Below are 22,767 nucleotides of genomic sequence, written 5' to 3'. Positions count from 1 at the left end.
GTATATTTCAAATTCCAGAAGACGCCTGACAAAGGTGAGAAAAACACTCGTTTGCAACTGTGAGCATTTTGTGCTAAGGAACAACAGAGCATAGTGAGTAAAAAAGCATGGCCTTCAATGTGGAAGGAGTCTGAATCCCAGTTCTGCCGCTTACCAGCTGTGGGACCTCGGACAAGTTACTCATCATCTCCCTGACGGTTTCATCATTTAAAAAGTGAAAAATAGCGTTTCCTCATAAGGCTGTAGTGAAGATTAAATGAGTTAATACTGGGAAATGGCTTAGAACAGTGCCTGGCACAGAGTAATTTGCATAAAAAGGAGAAGAAATCTGTAGGATTTCTCCTGACACCAGGATGGTCTCTCCAGATGCCTTGGCCCGTGCCACAGCCTACACCAACCCCCAAATGGAAATTTTTACTAGTAACTTGCTCCTGCAGATTTTAAACCTCCTCTGGCAAACCCATGAGGGCACTAAGCAATGCTAGGAGTCTTTTTTTCTCTATCCCATATGTTGGGCAAGTCATGAATTCCTTAAGTACTTATTCTGAAATGATAGACTACATTTCAATAATCATTTTATTAGTTACAGAAGAATCTCAACTAGTATTTACATAGTGCAAAAAAGCTGTTATTACCCCTAAAATGTGATATAACAATTATCCTTCAAACAACAAAAGAACAAGATGAAAATCTTTTCATGTTACAATCCACTAATTTTGCTTTTTTTTTTTATTAGAGCATTACAATTAAGACATTAAATTATAAACTCATGTGGTATATTTAGAAATTAAATTACAAAATAACACAAATACTTTTAAGGTGTGTTGTGCCAACAAAGTTTAAATTTTTATCATTAATTAAGATTCAGATTTCAGCTTAGGTAAACCATTTGGCTGATTCTTTGATGTTTATAAAGGCTGGAAGGGGCAAAGGAAGAGGAAGATGTCTTTAAATAAATTATGTCACAGAAAAAATTTTAAAGCAAAAAATGATTACGTTTTTAAATGGAATAAGTTAATGTTCTAACCTGTTGGCACAACGTACAGGAAATACTTAAATGACAGGTTTGTTGTTTTTTTTAAAGCAAACAGCAGCTTTACAAACAGTAATACTTCTTTATACATATATTAAAGTAACAATGTGTTAAGATTTAACAGTTTTATGTTGAAGAGTTGAAAAATGAATGTAGAGTTCACTACTCATTTGTACATTACGATACCCACCCCACCCACCTCCCCCAGCTTATTAAGAAATCAGACAAGTACATTATTTGAATATTAATTTTTCAATACTTAAACTATGTGAATTCCTTTTGACTAATTCTTTTCCAAATACTGGAAGCATATAAAATACCCTCTCTGCAAAAATGACCTCCAATCAAAGCCTTTAAAAACTTTTCAATGTATAACACACATTATTTTTCCCATGTTTAGTCAAAAGAAATATATTACATCATTTACAAACATATTTAAACCAAAATTAAGCTAGTGTGAACATTTGTCTTTTGAGAAGTAATCTTCACAGCAAACAATCCTACTGAAGCAGAAATCTAGTTCTGGGAGTGCAATTCATATTATAATTCATATACTTATGTACTGAAATAGAAATCTAATATTAATTATTGCCATAAAACAACCTCTACACACTAAGAAAAAAAATCACTATGGTTTTCATTTCTTGTGATAATGAACCCCTACTCTTATCATTAGGTCTCCAAAGAGGCACCCACTCCCAGTTCTGAACAAAAAAACGAAAAACAAAAAACCCCACTTTCCTATTTTCACACCTCCTCCTGTATAGAATACACAAATTCCAGAATTTATCTAAAGGAAACAAATTATAAAGACATTATTAATACTTATTTAAGCATACTATCGACACAGTAGCATCTCCTTTAATAAATTTTGGGTAGTCCTCTAGAGGTGACCTGTCTCGTATAAAAAAGGCTGTGGTCCCTTGGGTTTGCCGGCAGAAGATCCTGCACGTGCAAGAGCATTTATCAAACACAGAATTGAACACTTCTGAAGTCTATAGTAAACTTAAAAGTTACTGGTGTTCTGGAGATTTCCTCAACTTCTCTTTTGATACAAATGTCAAAAATGCAAAACGACAGTTCTCATTCAGAAGAGATATAAAATGTAAGAAACCTTTGAAAAGCCAATACCTCAAGATCAAGAGTCATCTGAATCACTGACACCGAGCAAAGGAAATTTACACCATAAAAAGTATGAAAAGTTTTTAAATTCACTTTTAAGATTGTCAGTAGTTCAAAATCTCTATCATTTCTTTAAACCAACTAACACTTCCCAAATGTGAAGACACAGTAAGATCTGCCACATCTATATCCATGATTACTATTTCAGAGGCTTCATTCCTTACATGCTGTGTTCCTTTAAGTGCTAAATACTTTGTGCCTAAGAAGTCTACACTGGAGAACAGTTTAGACAGGGCAGTACAATAATGTCCCCTTTTAGCACACTAATAAAGTTGACACACTGGCATTTTCTATACAGCAATGCTCCTAAACTTTCACAATGCACAGATACTAAATAATCACCCAAGAATCTGATCTCTCTAGCATTAATGCCAGCATTATAAAACATCAAAACTAGTGCAGTAGTCTCAATGAGTTCAGTAGAAAACCTGCCCAATTCTTCTCTCCTGCCTCTGTGAGGCAAAGCCCTACCCCATGAAATCAGAGCAGGGAAAATACCCCTCCCTCCTCAGTTCTGTAACTGCTTGTGGGAGTTCTTGCTGGCGCCTGTGTGCTCGTGTGTGTGTGTGTGTGTGTGTGTGTGTGTGTGTGTGGTCAGCTGGAAGCTAGGGATGGGGGAAGAGGTTGGAGGGAGGAGAGAAAAATAGGTAATCTATAATTCTCCCAACATTACATAAACTTGTAGAGGTCACTACCAGGTGACTGACCAGCAAATAAAACATTTAGCTCAGTATGTTTAAATTCTCCCAAGCAGATATACACATTCCTTGAGAAGGGCAGAGATAAGTAAGAGTGATCAAGAATTAATACCTGCCTAGATCTGTGTCCTCTAAATTATCTTATAGTTTCAGCACAATTAGAACAACTTTCTCTCTTCTTCAATACTTGCTTTTCCAAGCCTTGATTATCAGGATATATGTTATAAGTTGTGTGAAGTTCCTTTCCCTGACCTCCTATCAGTAACTATGGTGGGTGTTACATGGCAGGTGCTCAGGGCTAGGGACAAAATATGTTATTTTTTTTTTTTTTAAGGTGAAATGATTTTTCACTCAGGACAAGTTTGGATACCTAATCAAATCCAGATAGCAAATCTAGAGGGTCCCAAATCAGAAGCATGCAAGAGAACACACCAATATAAGACTTTGTTTTGTAATAGTTTACACGTAAGTGCTACAGTCATAGAATCAGTTACAGTTATTCATCTGCCACAATCTGCCTAACTTGATGTAAATACGAGTATGTACAAGAGCATTCCTGAGGTAAGTAAGAAGTAAATAGGAGACAGAACCTAGAAGGTCCTATCATGGGTGACTTTTCACTATTAAAGACAACATCTATCACTTCCCACAAGTAAGGCCAGCTCCAATGTATCGTGGTGGTTCCTTTGCTAACCTAAGTACTGGAGGGTCTGTTTTAGCCCACTGCAACTTTAATCACAATGATCAATGGCTTCTGAAATAAGCATCTGTGGACCAAAGAAAAGTTACATCAATTTTTAACACAAAACATTTGTGAACTTAGTTACCCTCCGCTTTTTTTTTTTTTCAATTTTCCAAATCTACCTCCGATTCTTTTTTAAAGAAGCCCAAACAACTTCTGATCAAATTAGAGTGAAGGAGGCAGTCCTGAAGCAAACACTGGTAACTGCTCTTAGCCTTAGAATCTGGATCTTTAACTTTCAAAATGACTCTAAAGAGGCATTTCAAATTTACTTTCTTTTTTAAAACCTAGTTGTCTTCTATTTTTAATCATTATTTTCCATAACAAAATAAGCTCTAACAATTCTGAATTTCCACACAGCTCTTAGAAAGACACTTAGATGCTAATTAAAAGCTAAGCTACAGATTATAACAAGTAAAAGACAGCTACAAAAATATTTGTCAGAAATTAAATACATATATTAAATACCGGACAGTGCAAAATGTTGAGATGAAGCATAAAAGATAATGGCTGCAACCCTTACACAGTTGGAGACAGACAGCTGACATTTCCTGAGTTATAGACTTGGGGGCGTATAATTAAGATCAGAGGGCTCGTTGTTCCGTGAGCTGCAGCTGCTGGGCTTCTTCTGCTGCTCCTGACCTGCCTGGTGGTCAGTAGTCCAGGCCTCACCATCTATCCCTGGTTCCGGCACTTCAGGCGCCTCTGCCTCCTCTTCTCCACTTTGCTCTGCATTGTCTTCCTCAGAACCATTAAGGGTTTTTCCAAGCTGAAGAGTCTCCATTGTTCTCTGGGTCTCAGAGACCCAAGACTCAATTCTACTATTGAGCTGTACTTCTACAGATATGGGTTCATGAGTATAATCCTCCTCCTCCTCCTCCTCTTCATCATCCTCTTCTTCGAGCATGCCAGGTACAAGGGTGCTGGTGGTGCTGGTGATGGAGGAATTCAAAAGATCTCGGCAACTGCCATCCAAAGAACCGGTCTCTGTACTCTGCTGGGAGGCCCACTCCAGGTCATCTGGCTTCGCTTCCTCTTTATCGCTCACTGTTGGTTTCCCAGGGTTTGTAGCTGAGGTAGTACCACCTGCAGCCAGTGAGGACGGCTGCTTACCCACAGGGGCTGTGTCAAACTGAAGTTTACTGGGTTTTTCGGATGTGCTATGCTTAGAGGAAACCTCTCTCTCATTTTCTGATGTTTCTAGTCCATCTGACGTTTCCACCATGTTTCTCCAATTTGTTTCTGCAGATACCAAACAGATTTTTAAAAACCAGAACACGGTTTCAGAATCATGCAACTCTTAAAAGAGGGAAGAACAAAATTTGTTGGCTCACCAACTGGTTGGAAAAACTAAAATCTTAGTTTATTCTAGTACTGGTTTAAATGTTATAAAAGGAAAACAATTCTCAAAAATGTACACTTAAGAAACAAGGAGGCAAAAGTAAGTGTATTAATGCCTCAGATGCACAAGATCTTATACCAACAGTAGCTCACTGGTGTTTAGATATAAAATCCGTATCTTCATGAAAATCAGTGAATTGCCGTTTTATTCTTTTTTCTTTTTTGGCCCAGAGGTGTACTGGGCCCAATGATCTTCAAGTCACAGATAGCAGAGCCAAGATATCCAGCAGAAATAGTTCTAATTTGGCATGTTTGTGTCATGCTCCCATACCAAGTTATGGGAGAGTTGTCTTAACCTGCAATGGGACTTATGTTTCCATTGATAAGCAAAGAAGCCATCCATGTATTTTTAACAATTGTGAAAATTTGTTTTAGAATTTATGTAGCTGGGCTTACCAAGTGAATTTGGTAGCTAAAAAAAGAAATGTTATTACATAATACAGTGGTAATAACCTAAGTTTTTTTTATGACAGGAAGTCAATTTAAAGGAAAAAAACATACAAAGAATGAGGAGACAAAAGACAGCTCTTCTACCCCTTTTTTTCCTGTGTTTATTTTTCTTTCATTTTTTATTATTTAGGTATAATGGACATATATTAATTTTAGTTGTACAACATAATGGTTTGGTATTTATACATATTGGAAAATGACTGCCTTAACAAGTCAACATCTGTTACCACATAGTTACCAAAAAAACGTTTTTTTCTTGGGATGAGGATTTTTAGATCTACTTTATAACAATTTTCAAATACGCAATCCAGTATTATCAATTATGTCTTCATGTTGTAGGTTATATCCCAGGACTTATCTATTTTACAACAGGAAGTCTGTACCTTTTGACACCCTTCACGCACTTCACCCACTCCCTATGACTCTGGCACCCACATACACGTACAAGACACACACTCCATCTTCTTTATCCATTCATCCACTGAGGGGCACTCAGGTTCTAAGCTACTGTGAATAGTGATGAAATGAAGAAGGGAGTATAGATATCTCCTTGGGATAATGATTTCATTTCCTTGGGTATATATGCAGAATATGGACTAAAAATCATATGATATTTCTATTTTTACTTTTTTAAGGTACCTCCATACTATTTTCTGTAGTGGCTGCATCAATTTACATTCTCACACTGTACAAGGATTCTCTTTTCTCTACATCCTTATCTGATATTTTTTGTCTTTCTGATAATAGCCATTTTAACAGTTGTCAGGTGGTGTATATGTATGTATCTTGTTGTAGTTTCAATTTGCATTTCCCTGGTAATTAGTGACACTGAACACCTTTTTATGTTGGCCATATGTATGTCTTCTTTGGGAAAATGTCTATTCAGATCCTCTGCTCACTTTTTAATTGGATTGTTGGTTTTTTATTATTGAATTGTATGAGGTCTGTGTATATTTTGGATATTAACCCCTATCAGATACGTGATTTGAAAGCATTCTCTCCCACTCAGTAGGTTGCCTTTTTGTTGATTCCCTCTGCTGTGTGCAAAGTTTTTAGTTTTTTGATGTAGTCCCACTTATTTATTTTTGCCTTTAAAAAAAAACAGCCCCCCTTCTATTTGCATTATAGCTGCTATTTGCAGTTTAAGTATAATGGTCAAGCTGCAGTGATAAAGCAAGTTTATTCATATTAATATAGTGAATTTGACTGTCACCTGCCAACTATATACTGATAAAGACCATATTTTGGGCACCTGAAATCAGGGCACATGCTTTGGGAAAAAAAACTTTCTTTTCTATAGTTAATTCAAATTTGGAATAGGTCCTTTCCACTCTTCCATCTCAAGAAAAAAAAAACACAATAAAAACCAAACCTATTCCTCCTCTTATATTCTCATTCTTAGTTAATAACATTATCATTTTCATAGTCTCAAAGCAAAAGAACACACAGTAATCCTTGAAACCCTATCTTTTGCCCTGACTATATCTCTTTATTCCATTGAACTCATAATTACACCATCTCACTTCTATCTCAAAAACTACTAAATTTGGTCACTACTGCCTTAGCTCAAGCCTTCTTTATCTTGCTATACATCTACATATAAATATAACTGGTTTTGTGAATTGGTCACGTCACTGTCTAACTGGCTTTCTATTACCCTAGGAGACAATCCAAACACCTTAGCTTGGCATAATCAAAGCCCTCCATGATCTGACCCTTACCTGTCTTTCTGGTCCCATTCATTATAACCCTTGGTCACGCATTCTATGCTTGGGGTCTCTCTGAATTCTCATTCCTCCCAAAGTCATAACTTCTGTTTACAATTTCTTGCTTTGCATAAGCTGTTCTTTTCACAGATGTTTTCCTCCTTTACCCTTCAGACTCCCACTCATCCTTGAAAACCATCCTTAAATGTCAATTCTTTTCTGAAGTCTTTCCTGACTTTCCACTAACCTAAATTCCCACAGAACTTTTTGCATATGGTTCCAAAGCACTTGTTTTGTGTTTGCTGTGCCGCCACCCCCCCTCTCCTTCCCACTCCCACTCATCTCTGTGTCCCTAAGGTTGGCATATAATAAGTGTTGGAGACAAAAAAGCCTATTAAATGAAAAATGCCACACGTATATTTAATTATGCCCCCCCCCGAAAACTTTAAAAAGGCATACATTTTTTTGAAGTTTTAGATGCACTTTTACATTCCTTCCAACAGTTTTTTTTCCTCCTTCAAAAGTTTAAGAATTCACTTGGGGTCTTGGAAAAAGTTCCACCTCTCCCTTGGCCATGAGTCAAAGAACAGGAAAAAGGAAGGTCAGGATACTAGGTTAGGCTGATCTCTCTCCAGGATCAACTTTGGGCTTTCATCTACTTGGACAGGTGAGCTGAAAGCCCACACGGTTCCTTGGGAAAGGAAAAGGAGATATGACCTTAGAAGCAGAGACAAAGGATTCTGCTATTTAGCCATCAAGAGACTTGTCACAACAATCAAAAAGCCACCTAGATCACACATCCACTGGGGAGGGAAGGCCTATGATCCCACCTTAAAGTAATAGGTGAAGCTTGATCAACAGTTGAAGAGTGCCACAAACACATGAATACAACATGGAGAAACAGAAGAATAAGAAAGTGCCATCATTCTCTATGGGATAGGAGAAATCTGATTGGAATGGGGAGGGGGACAGTCTAAATCCAGAACAGAACCTCTAGAAGTCCACTTATGATGAAGGGAACAGGAAGCAAGTTAAAGGCAGAACCAAAGATCTCAACAAACCTGGAAACGGCACTGATCCAAACCTATCCCGCTTCTGAATTGTTTATTGTAGCAGAACTTACTCAGTAGAGCTCTTCTTTGCTTATTAATCCCTCTATGCTTTCCTGTTTTGTTTACTGGGTCCTTGTTATTTGTTTTTTAAACTTTCAAATCAGTAGTGATTTATCAGAGGATGAGATGTGTGTATTTCTCCTTTCAGTCAGTACTCACAGGGAAGCTATCCATCTTTAGATAGTTATATATGGAAGAATAAGCAAATGAGTTCAAGAAACTACAGAAGAAGGGGTGATAGTAGAGAATGAGCAGGAAATTCAGGATAGAAGGACTATCAAGGCTGTCCCCCTCATAAGTGGTTACCGAAAACCTATTATATTATCCTATTATGAACTCATAAAACAGACAGGGAATACAATCACACTGGCTAAGAATGCAGATTCTAGAGACGGATTCACCCACTGCATGGCACTGGCAAGTTATTTACCTCTCTTCATCTTAGCCTCATCTGTACAATGCAGTACACTATTTCTTATTTCATAGGGTTGCTCAGACAACTGAACATATTAGCGTGAAATGCTTGGAAAAGTGCCTAGCACATAGTAAGAATTCAGTGAGATATTATTATGTATCAAGTGGCCATTATGTGCCAAGTTCCTATACCAAAGAACTTACAACTTAATTGGGATTTATGTTCAAAACTATTTGTTTCAGGTAATAAATATGATAGAATTGAGACTCAGCACAGGTGGAAGGAAAACATAAGCAAAGAAAACAAGGGTACACAAAGGACAGTAAGACTGTACTATCACAGGAGGCTTTCTAGTCTACCAATGATTAGCATCCTTTTCCAAGCTTTGGTTTTCTTTACACTCGGTGGGGCGGGGGAGGAACATTTTAGAAACCCGGCATCTTCCAGAAATGGAAAACGCTACTTGCTGTCTACCCAACAGTCATTCCCCATTTTCTTCCTGGATAACAGAACCCCCAAACTTGGGATGAACTTGAGCCTAGTCCCAGAGGATGAATTAAAATAGCTCTCAGACTATCATGGTTATCCTATCCCTCCTATGCCAAATACTCCCTTGCCCTAGTCTCCCTTGCAGCTAAAAGTAGTCACAAGATTGGTTCTAGCCAAATGAAACAAAAGAAGTCTTCTGAAAATGGTTTCTTCACTGATAAAAGGAACTCACTGCCTGAATTTCCTGCTTTTGACTACTAATGCCGAGAGCCACAGCAGCTACTTATGAATGAGATGATAAGCACAGGAGAAAAAGCTACAGACTGAGAATGGAAGAACAGAAAAAAAGAAAGAGCTAAGGACTTTGATGACACTGTGAAATACTTAAATATACTAACTTCTTAGGCCACATTAGTGCGCTATTTGTTGCTGAATACATCTGATACAAAAAGAATAACTTCATACTTTCTTCTCAATGTTATCTGTGGTTACCTTCCACTCATTTTGTTGGTGTCCTGATAAATCAGCTCATCTTCAAGATTCTGTCTAAATCTCTCCTTAGGATCAACCATTAGCTCTACTAAAACAAACAAACAAACAAACAAACAAACGAACGACAACTACAGGCCCAAAATGGTGTCACTTAGACTGAGTTCCCAAACTGAAGTTTAATTCCCAAATTGCAGTTTCAACTTCCTGTACAAATGTGGCCTTAACCAGTAAGTCAGGAAATTTTTCCATCAGCACCAATGAGTCCATCACCTGGGTCCTCTCCATCCCCCAAAGAAAGATGAGGTAATCTGCATAAGACCCCTCCCGTGTTCCCCCGGCAAACAGTCGCCTCTAGAAAAATCTTTTTCTCCTCCTAATGACTTTCTTGCCTCCCCCCTCTATAAAAACTTTCCATTTTGTACAGCTCTTCAGAGTGCCTCTCTACCTGCTAGACGGTGGCTGCCCAATTCATGAATCATTTAATAAAGCTAATTCGATCTCCAAACACATTGGTTGAATTTTGTTTTTTAACAGCTCATAGAATTTTAGCTTTGAATGGAACCTTATAGATGACCTAGACGAACCCTCCTCATTTCACTAAAGAGAAATCTGAGTCCCAGAAATTAATCAATTATTTCTCACTCCCCTAGGCAGAATGTGAAAAAGCCAAGGCTTCCATCTTTGAACACTTTAAATTTGGTGCTTTTTGAAAACATCTCCTAAGTCTTTGAGGAGAGAGGTTCTTTTTAGAACTTTTCTTTTCATGTGCCCAAATGAAGATCACTATCAATTGCTCAAATCCAGTTTTATGAATTTACCTTGCAGTTTGCTTTTGAGATCTGCAGATCGTTATACAGACAGAAGAAAACTCATTTACAAAGCTGGCACTTTATCTTCTTTATTTTCAACTGGTGTCAACTTCAGACAAAGATACACGTCTGCCTCTAAGCCAGTAACACTTAACCTTGGTCTGAGGTTTCCTAAAGTCCCACAGTAACTTGTTCACTGCCTCTGGCCTAGAATTGTCAAAAGCATTCCAAACATTTAACTACAATTACAGACAGAAGACTAGCAAAGGGAATGTGAGAAAAAAGGGAAAAAAATGAGGGTCCGTTTTTTTTAATGTTAAATTTTAGGTGGTGACATGCTATTCAATAAACTTCTAGAGGAAGAAAGAAAGAAAGAAAGAAAGAAAGAAAGAAAGAAAGAAAGAAAGAAAGAAAGAAAGAAAGAAAGAAAGAAAGAAAGAGAAAGAGAGAAAGAGAGAGAGAAAGAAAAGAAAAGAAAAGAAAAGAAAAGAGAAAAGAAAAGAAAAGAAAAGAAAAGAAAAGAAAAGAAAAGAAAAGAAAAAAGAAACGAAAAGACAAGAAAAAGAAAAGAAAGAAGGAAGAACCAGGAGCCACGTTAAAGGAGGTGGCTATACTATTTTTAAAAAGAAAAAAATTGGGAAATGAATTAGAAACTAGATCATGAAAAGTGGGGGAACTTAAAGAGTTCAAAGTATTATACAGAAACAAGGCAAGGAAACTACTAAAACATATAGTGCAATAAATAATGTTATTTTAAACATTGTATGTTAAAAAAAAAAACACAGGCCAAAAATGGCATCACTGAGGCCAAATCACCAAACCAGAGCTTAATATCTAACCTAATCCCAGTTTCGACCTCCCCTAGAAATAGAAGTCTGAAGAATTTTCTGGTCAGCACCAGTGTCACAAGGGCCCTCTCCACCCCCAACAGGAAGATGAGACAATCCACCTAAATAAGACCCCTTGCCTATCCCCCTCAAGGAAGGTGACCTTGCCAGACCTGGCAGGAAGGATCCTTTCTTTTCTTTTGCTAATAACTTCCTTGCACCACCCACCTTCCTATAAAAACCTTCCATTTTGTACAGCTCCTCAGAGCTCTCCCCTACTTGCTAGATGGGATGCTGCCCAATGCACAAATCATTATGAAAGCCACTTAGATCTTTAAACTTACTCAGCTGAATTTTTGTTCTTTAACACACACAAATGCTGGGTTTTCGTCTATATTTCTTTTCAACTAGCATCAAATTTAACTCAAAACAAATGTCATATGTCTAGATTTTATAAGCTTACAATCAATAATATTCAGGTCTTTTGTTTACTTAGTAAATACAAAACTTCAATAATAGAATATCAGCATGAAACCTCCTAGAATTTACTTAGTTATAGGTCACAAAGTATGACACATTTTGACTTTCAAATCCCTTTGGAGATTCTGGAAATGTGACTGAATTATAGGATCTCACAGAAAGTCTCAGCCCCAAACTGTCTCCTAATGTTTAATGGACATGTTTAATGCAATTTCTTAAACCAAAACTCTGACCAAAATATGAATAATCAGTAAGATAAAAACAAAAAGTAGCATTTATTTCAAAATTTCAATCATCTGAAATGGTATATAACAACTTACCATATTCCTTTTCATTTACTTCAGAGATGGGTTCAGAAATAACACTGCAGAAAGAAATGGCGCTGGCTGCAGAGGGGTTCCGAGAGTGCCCCATGTGGTGTGGCACCTTCTTCACATTCTTTAAGGCCTCCTCAGCTTGCTCTTGTTCCATTGCGGCAACCATATCTTTGTATGCTTTCCTGGCTTCCTCAGTAAGTTCCACTAACTTATTAAACAGGCTCTAAAAAGGGATTTTGATTAGTCCATTTTTTGTTATGCTTTTTATTCCTATAATTAACAATAAATAGGGGCGCCTGGGTGGCTCAGTCAGTTAAGCATCCAACTCTTGATTTCAGCTCAGGTCATGATCTCATGGTTCATGAATTCAAGCCCCACACTGGCCTCGGCACTGTCAGTGCAGAGCCTGCTTGGGATTCTCTTACTCCATCTCCTCTCTGGATTCTCTCTCACTCCATCTCTCTCTGCCCCTCTCATACTCTTTCTCTCTCAAAGTAAATAAATAAAAACTTTAAAACAAAACAATAAATAGTATCTCTACTGTTTCAGGATCAGACACACTTTCAATGAGCACAAATGGTATGCACACTGCAGAACTTTACAAAATACTCTGTAACTTTCAAATATTGTTTATATAATTCTCATAAGTCTGAGAAAATGTCTTTTTTTTTATTTCTTTTTTAATGTTTATTTATTTTTGAGAGAGAGAGAGACACAGTGCAAGCAGGGGGAGGGACAAAGAGGAGGGGAAGGGACAGAGAGAGAGGGAGACACAGACTCCAAAGCAGGATCCAGGCTCCTAGCTGTCAGCACAGAGCCTGACGCAGGGCTCAAACCCACGACTGTGAGATCATGACCTGAGTAGAAGTCAGATGCCCAACTGACTGAGCCACCCAGGTGCCCCTCTGAGGAAATTTCTTGATTCAATATTAGTCACTAATTGTGATATACTAAAAGTTCTTGCAAAGTTTATCAATTCAACAACTGCACCCTTTAGTATCTGGCACTACAGTGAGTACAAACATCACTGGAACACCATTCTGCTCTCAAGGAAACTTCCATATGACTGAAGATGGGAGATACCAATGATTCAAGCAAGGTACCTTATCTTAAATGCCTTGAGATGTACAAAGTATTTTGGCTTTTGGAAGAAACATCAAATCTAACTGCTGAGCATTAAACATTTAAATATCAACATTAAATGTATAAGTATAAAATACATAATAAAATATATAAAATCTAAACATTATATCTAAACACTAAATATTAAACATTTAAATATATAAAAATAGTATGGATGGGAAGAAGGAAAATGGTCCATGAATGGTGTTACAAAACACTTCAAAATCAACTTCATAAAAAGGTCTTAAAATGTTATCAGTTAATAAGTATTAGGGAAGATAAATAACTATTCTAATTATTAGTTATCAACCTATTATTATTATTATTATTATTATTATTATTATTATTTATTATCAGCTCCTATGGGCAAAGCTTTATTGGCAGACTAGGAGAGGAAGATAAAAGTACCGTGAGTACAGAATTATTCTGACAATTGGTTAGGGACTCCATTTTCTGAAAGAAAATCCTCTCCAATTAAAGCATTCTTCTCTCTCTTGACTCCAAGTAGCACAAAATATAGCCTTATATAAACTGAAGAAAATTATTTTATATTGTATAATATTGGATATCTTTACCCAGCAGTTAAATAAATTCTCAGATATTACAAAATTAAACCCAGAAGAAAAAAAACACTGTGGGAAAATTAGGAGCTAATATGTTTATAGCCAAAATATTGTAGGATTAATTTGTATAAATGGTTTCAACACTAAAAAGGAAATGTGGACTCAAGAATTTTCCACTCATCCCTGGGAGAATCAACTCACTTCTTTAAATGTTTAAACATAACACTGGCGTGTGTCAACAGAAAATGTATGGGGGGAACAGGAGGGAGTGAGGGAGTGCATCCTCGAAGTCTTACCTCAGCACCAAAGTAGTTGAAGATTCCCACTACACTAACAGGAACCAGCTTGTTCACACAGCGTCCTAGAGCTTTTCTTCCAAGCGCAAACACAAAAGGAATTTCTTGTTCCCGTGCCATGGCTATAACATTATAGAGAGCCTCATCCAGTCCACCTGAGAAAGTCAACACATGCTGAGGTTTTAATTTACTTATTATTTTTTCCCCCATTAAGTAGGCTTCACACCCAGCATGGAGCCCAACGTAGGACCTGAACTCACTACCCTGAGATCAAGACCTGAGCTGAGATAAAGAGTTGGAGGCTTAACTGACTGAGCCACCCAGGTGCCTCTAATTTACTTATTTCTTAAATGGAGGTATTTTAGCACCCAACAGCTAAAGCATAAAACACAGCAGCAAAGGATTCTATGAATACTTGTGGCACTTCTGCTGTTCCACACATTTTCTTATTGCAATTTATATATGAATATATATACATATTTTCTTTCTTTCCAATAAATTTTCCAATTCTTCATTGCCAATTTTTGTCTCTCCATAGGGATTAGTATAGAGGGAGTCAAACTTCGATACAATAAACATTTATTAAAACAGAAATTAAAATTGTTAATAGTGACTGATGTCTTTATTCTCTCAGCTCAAGTAGCAATGAGACAGACATATACTACTATTTTTATTGGCATTTTTCCCCCATGGAGACTATTCCTTCTACTGTTACTTCTGCATCTGTCTTCTCCAATTACCCAAAGTGGCTCCTCCATGAAAACAGACAAATCAGGGTGCATGAAACAGTAAAAAAGTATTGTGTGTGGGTTCCCATAAGAGCCTTTACATGTAACTGCTCATTTCTGAGGCAAATCACCATAAGCAAGAGCAGAGAACTTTAACTTTTATCAAAGGAAGGTAATCCAAGAATTTTAAAAGCAGAATACATTTGCAGAAATAAAGAAAGGTACTCTTATAAATAAGTCCTCACTCTGATTAAAACAGAGGGGACACTTGGGGAATAAAATCCTTAAGTAGTGTTCACAGATTAAGACTTTATAGTCTGATCTCAATTTTATTACTTAATTTAGGTAATGAAAGATTTCACTTTCTTTCATGTTCATCATTATGTTTCATATCTAATCTCTGCAAAGAAAGACATATGGCTTCCATTTTACAATTCATTGTATATCCTACAGTTATACTAAATAAATATCAAAACACTTCAAAAGTAAAATGTTCATACCTTTTGACTGGATTTTTTCACAGTTTGGAGAAATTATAACACACTTGATCTTATTTAACTTCATATGCTTAGTAACCTCCCTTAGACCCATAACCAGCCGTCTCCTTGCTTTTGCTCTTACAGGATCTTTTTGGTAGATGCGTTCCTGAAAACTGACAAGCTCTTGAAGAAGAAGAGTCACACATTCATCAATCTCTTTACAAAGAACCTGATTGCAGTACCTGTAAAGGAAACCAAAAACAGGTAAGTCCATCCTAATTTATTTTTCTGAAATTATAAAATTATGTTAGGAAAAAAAATATCCAATAAGAGGTTTTCATTAAAAAAATCAACTCCTTAAACTCTCTTAATTAAATGGGCAGAAAACATGAAGAGACACTTCTCTAAAGAAGACATCCAGATGGCCAACAGGCACATGAAAAGATGCTCAATATCACTCCTCATCAGGGAAATACAAATCAAAACCACACTCAGATATCACCTCACACCAGTCAGAGTGGCTAAAATGAACAAATCAGGAGACTATAGATGCTGGACAGAATGTGGAGAAATGGGAACCCTCTTGCACTGTTGGTGGGAATGCAAACTGGTGCAGCTGCTCTGGAAAACAGTGTGGAGGTTCCTCAAAAAATTAAAAATAGATCTACCCTATGACCCAGCAGTAGCACTGCTAGGAATTTACCCAAGGGATACAGGAGTACTGATGCATAGGGGCACTTGTACCCTAATGTTTATAGCAGCACTCTCAACAATAGCCAAATTATGGAAAGAGCATAAATGTCCATCAACTGACAAATGAACAAAGAAATTGTGATTTATATACACAATGGAATACTACGCTGCAATGAGAAAGAATGAAATGTGGCCTTTTGTAGCAAAGTGGATAGAACTGGAGAGTGTTATGCTAAGTGAAATAAGTCATACAGAGAAAGACAGATACCATATGTTTTCACTCTCATGTGGATCCTAAGAAACTTAACAGAAGTCTGTGGGGGAGGGGAAGAAAGAAAAAAAAAAAAGAGGTTAGAGAGGGAGAGAGCCAAACCATAAGAGACTCTTAAAAACTGAGAACTGAGGGTTGATGGGGGGTGGAAGGGAGGGGAGGGTGGGTGATGGGTACTGAGGAGGACACCTTTTGGGATGAGCACTGGGTGTTGTATGGAAACCGATTTGACAATAAATTTCATATTTTAAAAAATATATCTTAATTAATTCCTATAGCAAATTAGAAAAAAGAAGAGTTTTTCTGGATTACAATAGATCAGCTTTTAAGGAAAGAGTGGATTATCCTCAAATAAGTACTACCCAAACTGCCAATTATTAAGGATATAAATCCAATGTTAACCTGTTATTTGATAAAAAGAGACATAATGTTGCTGGTAAGAAGATGTAAAGTTATTTCACTCCAGGGAATACTAATGATGCATTTAGTAGGAAAGAATGATTGCCTAGAAGCTAACTGAATGGCCTCATACAACGAAGTCATCCTCCACATTCAGATAAGTCACAATCTCTGGGAATTGGCTTCCTTGACCATAAAAATAAGCAATTAGGTAAGCTGGCCTCAATGATTCCTCTAACTCTGAAAATCTATGGATGTGGCAGATGAACTCAGTAATTAAATTGAAACCAAAACCAAAGAGGTCTTGAGGTAAAGTCACATGCCTTTATAGTAAGCAAAGCAACTGAACAGGGCTCTTTGTGAGATCAGGTATGGCTATAATGTGAGAAACAGACAGGCAGTGAGTGAGGCCACTATAGTACTTAATTTCAGGGATAAGGAAGTCATCCAAGCTTACTTACTCCTATTTTTTTCAAGTTCTCATCCTTAACCTCTACTATAAGCCAGTACTTAACAACAAGGAGAACTGGTATAATTTATAACCTAAGACTAACCATGTAAGTAAATTTCCACTTCTGAATTATATTACATAGTAGAAAAATCTAGGCCTGCCCTTCTTTAGTGGGGGAAAAAAAAAATTCTCCATTTTTTTCCTTTATGTGAGAAATGTTTAAATAAGTAAATAAATGTGACACTACTTTGGAAGAGAAGATACAGGTGGACAGACTGAGGAAAGAATAACTATCAAAATTTGCAAAATTAAAGAATGCACTTAAAATGCATCAAAAATGTGGTTTTCTTCATTCTGTTTAACTTTCAAGCTATTTCATACACATGTAACATTTTATCCTCAAGTGTTTCCTTTGCTCCACATCTATTATTTGACATTTAATCAACTTTCCAAATTCAGGCAAAAAGTATTAACTCAAAATCAACAGTATAAAGAATGGCAACAGAATAGGAGGATCAAGATAGCAGAACAGGAAGATCCCAAACCATCTCCTGCCACAGACACACTAAATTACAACATCATATACAACTCTCTCTGAGAATGACTGAAGAACAGCAGAATAGCTCTTCTACAACTAAAGTGAAAAAGCCACACCAGGCAGGTAGGAAAGGCAGAAAAGGGGTCGAGTCAGGACCCACATCCCCTGCTCAGTGACCCCAAGCAGGAGGGATATCACCAACACAGAGGCTATCCTCCCTAAGGAGCAAAGGGTTCAAATCATATATCAAGCATGCCCACTCTTCCTGTACCAGGAAGATGAGGCCCCATAACATCTGGCTTTGAAAATGAGTGGGGCTTAACTCCAAGAGAGCTAGAAGGCTAAAGGAAATGGAGATTCCTCTCTTAAAGGGCACAGGCACAAACTCACTGGCTATGCGACCTAGCACAGAGGCAGCAGTTTGAGAAGTGCCTGGGCCACATATGAAGATTTGCTAACTTTAGGGCATGTGCAGGAGGAGCAGCGATCTGTGGGAACTTTTTCCTGGAACAGAAGCACCGGCAGGAGCTATTTCTGTCACTTTGCTAACACCGCTTGCCCTGCCTCAGCATTTCCCTGTGGACCCACCTCACCCAACATACTGGCCCCAATAGGCATCCCCCTCAAAGTGGCTCCCACCCCACTACATCTAGCAGGCAGCCTCAATCAGATCCCATTCCACCAGACTCGGTGGCCAGCCTAGGCCAGGTTCAAGGCTCCCTCTAAAACAACTCTCATGCCACAACACTCAGCCAAGTGGCCTTGACTGCGATGGGCACCCCCACAAAGCAGCTACTGCCCTGCCACACAGTAGGCATCTTCAGAATGGTGCCTCCCAAACCAGCTACAGCCCCGACCACCAAAATGCCTGCAACCATTACAGCAGGGCCTTTCAGCCAGGTGCATATGAGGCCAAACCCACATACCAGTGCGAACCCAGCAGTCACAGCCCAACCATAACAAGAGGGTACATGCAGTCCACATAAGGGACGCCCTTGAAGTACCTGGTTCTGGGGACCAGGGGACGCTGTGCTTCAAGGCCCCAAAGGATGCCTCCTACATTAGGCCACTCCATCAAAACCCTGAGACATAGCTAATATACCTAATACATCAAAACAAACAGCCAGGCAAAATGAGAAGACAGAGAAATATGTTTCCAATGAAAGAACAAGATAAAACCTCAGAAAAGAATGAAAGAATTCAAAGTAATGGTCATAAAGATGTTCACCGAACTCAAGAAGAATGGATGAACATAGTGAGGATTTCAACAACAGATACAAAATATAAAAAAGGACTAATCAGAGCAGAAGATAAAATGAGAAATACACTAGAGGAAATCAAAAGCACATTAGATGATGCAGAAGAATGATCAGTGATCTGAAAGACAGGGTAGTGAGATTCACCCACGCTGAAGAGCAAGAAGACAAAACAATTTTTAAAAATGAGAAAGGGGCATCTGAGTGGCTCAGTTGGTTAAATGCCCAACCCTTGATTTCAGCTCAGGTCATGATCTCATGGTTTGTGAGTTCGAGCACCCATAGTGAACTCTGTGCTGACAGTACAGAGTCTGCTGGTGATTCTCTCTCTCTCTCTCTCTCTCTCTCTCTCTCTGCTCCCCCCCCCCCACCAAAATAAACTTTTTTTTTTTTTAAATGATAGTTTAAGAGACTTCTGAGACAACATCAGGCACACTAACATTTACATTATAGGGGTCCCATAACAAGAAAAGGGAGAGAAAGGAGTAGAAAGCTTATTTGAGGGAAATTAGGGCAGAAAACTTGCCTAACCTGGGAAAGAAAACAGACATCCAGGTCCAGGAAGCACAGAGAACCAAAAATAATATGAATCCAAAGAGATCCACACTAAAGACACATAATAACTAAGATGTCAAAAATTAAAGATCAGGAGATAATCTTAGAAGTCACAAGAAAAAAACCAACTAGTTACATATAAGAGAACATACATAAGATTATCAGTTGATTTTTCAACAGAAACATTGCAGGCAGAAGGGAATGGCACCATATATTCAAAGTGGTAAAAGGAAAAACCTACAACCCAAGAAATTTACTTGGCAAGATTACCATTCAGAATTGAAGAAGGAATAAAGATTTAAAGACAAAAGTTAAGGGAGCTCATCAACACTATACTGCCCTTATAAGAAATGTTAAAGGGACTTCTTTAAGTGGAAGAGAAAAAGCCACAACTAGAAATAAGAAAATTTTAAAAGAAAAAAAATCTCACTATTAAAAGCAAATCTATTGTAAAGGTAGTGAATCAATTACTTATAAAGTTAGTGTGAAGGTTAAAAACCAAAAGTAGTAGAATCAATGATATCTACAATATTTAGTTAAGGGATACAAAACTAAACATGTAAATAAAGTATGTCAAAAACAAAATACTGCAGTGTGGGGAAAAATGTAGTACTTTTAGAATGTACTTTTTTTTTTTTTTTTTAATTTTAGAGAGAGAGAACATGCACAAGTGGGGGTGAGGGAGGCAGAGAGAGAGAGAGACAGAGAGAGAGAGAGAGAGAGAGAGAGAGATGAGAAACAGAATCTCCAGGAGGCTGCATGCTGAGCATGGGACTGACCCTGGAATCATTACCTGAACTGAAATCAAGTCCAACTCTTGATTTTGGTTCAGGTTGTGATCTCAGGAATCATGAGATCAAACCCCACATTGGGATCTGCACTGAAAGCACGGAGCCTGCTTGGGATTATCTCTCTCTATGCCCCACACCTGCTTGCATTCTCTCTCTAAATTAATAAACATTAAAAAAAAAAAGTCAGACGCACAGCTGACTGAGCCATCCAGGTGCCCCAGAATGTGTTTGAACTTAAGCAATCATCAACTTAAATAAATTTACATACATAAGATATTATATATGAACTTCATGTTAAACAAACCAAAAGCCTGTAATAAATATACAGGAAATAAAGGAATCTAAACATAACACGAAAAAAGTTGTCAAATCACAAGGGAAGAGATCAAAACAAACAAAAAAACTACAAGAATTATAAAGACAACCAGAAAACAAAACAAAACAAAAAATCACCAGTAAGTACATACCTATTGATAATTACTTTAAGTGTAAATGGAAGAAATATTACAACCAAAGACTCAGGTGGTTGAATGGATAAAAAAGCAAGACCCATCCATATGCTGCTTGTAACAGACTCAATTCAGACCAAAGACACATACGCACTGGAAGTGAAGAGATGGAAAAAGATATTGTATGCACACAGAAATGAAAAGAAAGCTGGGTTAGCAATAGTTACATCAGACAAAACAGACTTTAAAACAAAGACTATACAAGAAACAAAGAAGGACATTAAATAATAGATGGATCAATCTAACAAGGGGATATAACATTGTAAATATCTATGTACCCAACATAGAAGCACCCACATACATAAAGCAGATATTTTCAGACACAAAGGTAAAAATCGATAGTAACACAAGAATAGTAGGGAACTTTAACACTCCACTTACATCAATAGAGAGATCATCCAAAGAGAAAATCAATAAGGAAACCATGGCCTTAAACAACAGATTAGACCAGACAGACTTAAGAGATACATAAAGAACATTCTATCCAAAACAGCAAAATATACATTCTTAAGTGCATATGGAACCCTCTTCAGGATGGATCACCTGTTTGGCCACAAAATGAGTCTCAATACATTTAACAAGACTGAAATCATATCAAGCATCTTTTCAACTACAATGGGATAGAATTAGAAATCAATTACAAGGAAAAAAAAACCCAGAAAAAACACAAATGTGAGGAAAATATGAGGAGACCAAATAACATGCAAACAAATAACCAAGAGGTCAAAGAAATCAAAGAGGAAATAAAAAAATATCTTGAGTCAAATGGAAATGGGGAAATTCCAAAATCTATGGGGACAGAGCAAAAATAATTCTAAGAAGGAAGTTTATAATGTTATATAGGCCTATTCTAAGAAACAAGAAAAATCTCCAATAAACAATCTAACCTTACATATAAAGAAACTAAAAAAATAAGCACAAAGCCCAAAGTTAGCAGAAGACAGTAAATAATAAAGATCAAAGAGGAACCAAATGAAATAGAGACTGAAAAAGAAACAATAGAAAAGATCAATGAAACCAAGAGCCAGTACTCCGAAAAGATAACCAATATTTATATAGACCTACATGGGATTATGTTAAGTGAAATAAATCAGACAGAGAAAAACTACCATATAATTTCATTTATATGTAGAATCTAAAAACCAGTGAACAAATAAAAAACAGAAACAGAACCATAAATACAGAGAATGAACTGACAGATGCCAAGGGGTGGCAGGTGGGAAGATGGGCAAAATGGGTGAAGAAAAGGGGAGATACCTGCTTTAAGGTATAATGGAAGGGTAAGTCATAGGGATATATAGGGAATATAGTCAACATTATATGATGACACGTGGTAGCTATACCTGTGGTGGGTGTAACAATGTAAACTTGTCAAATCATTATGTTGTACACTTGAAACTAATGTAATAATGTGTGTCAATTATACTTCAATTAAAAAAAAAAGAAAAAGATTTAAAACAAGGACAATGATAAACCTTTGCCTAGAAGGACTCCTCAAGAAAAAAAGAGGGGGCCCAATAAACAAAATCAGAAATAAAAGAGAAGTTACAACTGACACCACACAAATACAAAGAATTACAAAAGATCATTATGAAAAATTATACATCAATAAATTGGACAACCAAGAAGAAATGGATAAATTCCTAGAAACATAAAATCTTCCAAAACTGAATCATCAAGAAAATCTGAACACTGTTTACCAGTAATGAAATACCATCAATAATCAAAAAAAAAAAAAAAAAAAAAAAAGTCCCAGCAAAACGTCCAGGACCAGACAGCTTCACAGGTAAATTCTACCACACACTTAAAGAAGAGTTAATACCTATCCTTCTGAAACTATTCCAAAAACAACAGTGTAGGAACACTTGCAAATTAATTCTATGTGATACCAAAACCAAAGACATTACAAAAAAAGAAAATGACAGGTTAATACACCTGATGAATATAGATGCAAAAATCCTCA

General features: G+C 37.1%; 1 protein-coding gene across 2 annotated transcripts in view; it reads right to left on the bottom strand.

Moving 5' to 3' along the window:
- Positions 1 to 558: 558 nt before the first annotated feature.
- SECISBP2L (SECIS binding protein 2 like) overlaps positions 559 to 22,767 on the bottom strand; it is a 65,325-nt gene continuing 43,116 nt past the window's right edge. For both annotated transcript variants that reach the window (XM_047075140.1, XM_047075139.1), the window contains 4 exons: positions 15,363 to 15,583; positions 14,135 to 14,289; positions 12,157 to 12,376; positions 559 to 4,897 (listed from right to left, as the gene is read on the bottom strand). In XM_047075140.1, the coding sequence (XP_046931096.1) occupies positions 4,212 to 4,897; positions 12,157 to 12,376; positions 14,135 to 14,289; positions 15,363 to 15,583 (1,282 nt within the window). In that variant the 3' untranslated portion in view covers positions 559 to 4,211. The remainder of the gene's footprint in view (positions 4,898 to 12,156; positions 12,377 to 14,134; positions 14,290 to 15,362; positions 15,584 to 22,767) is intronic.

The sequence above is a fragment of the Lynx rufus genome, unplaced genomic scaffold, assembly GCF_022079265.1.
Source record: "Lynx rufus isolate CCGP_SWC_20201006 ecotype Redwood Valley unplaced genomic scaffold, mLynRuf1.p SCAF_13, whole genome shotgun sequence".
Lineage (NCBI taxonomy): Eukaryota > Metazoa > Chordata > Mammalia > Carnivora > Felidae > Lynx > Lynx rufus.
This window is presented reverse-complemented; position numbering and strand designations above follow the sequence as displayed.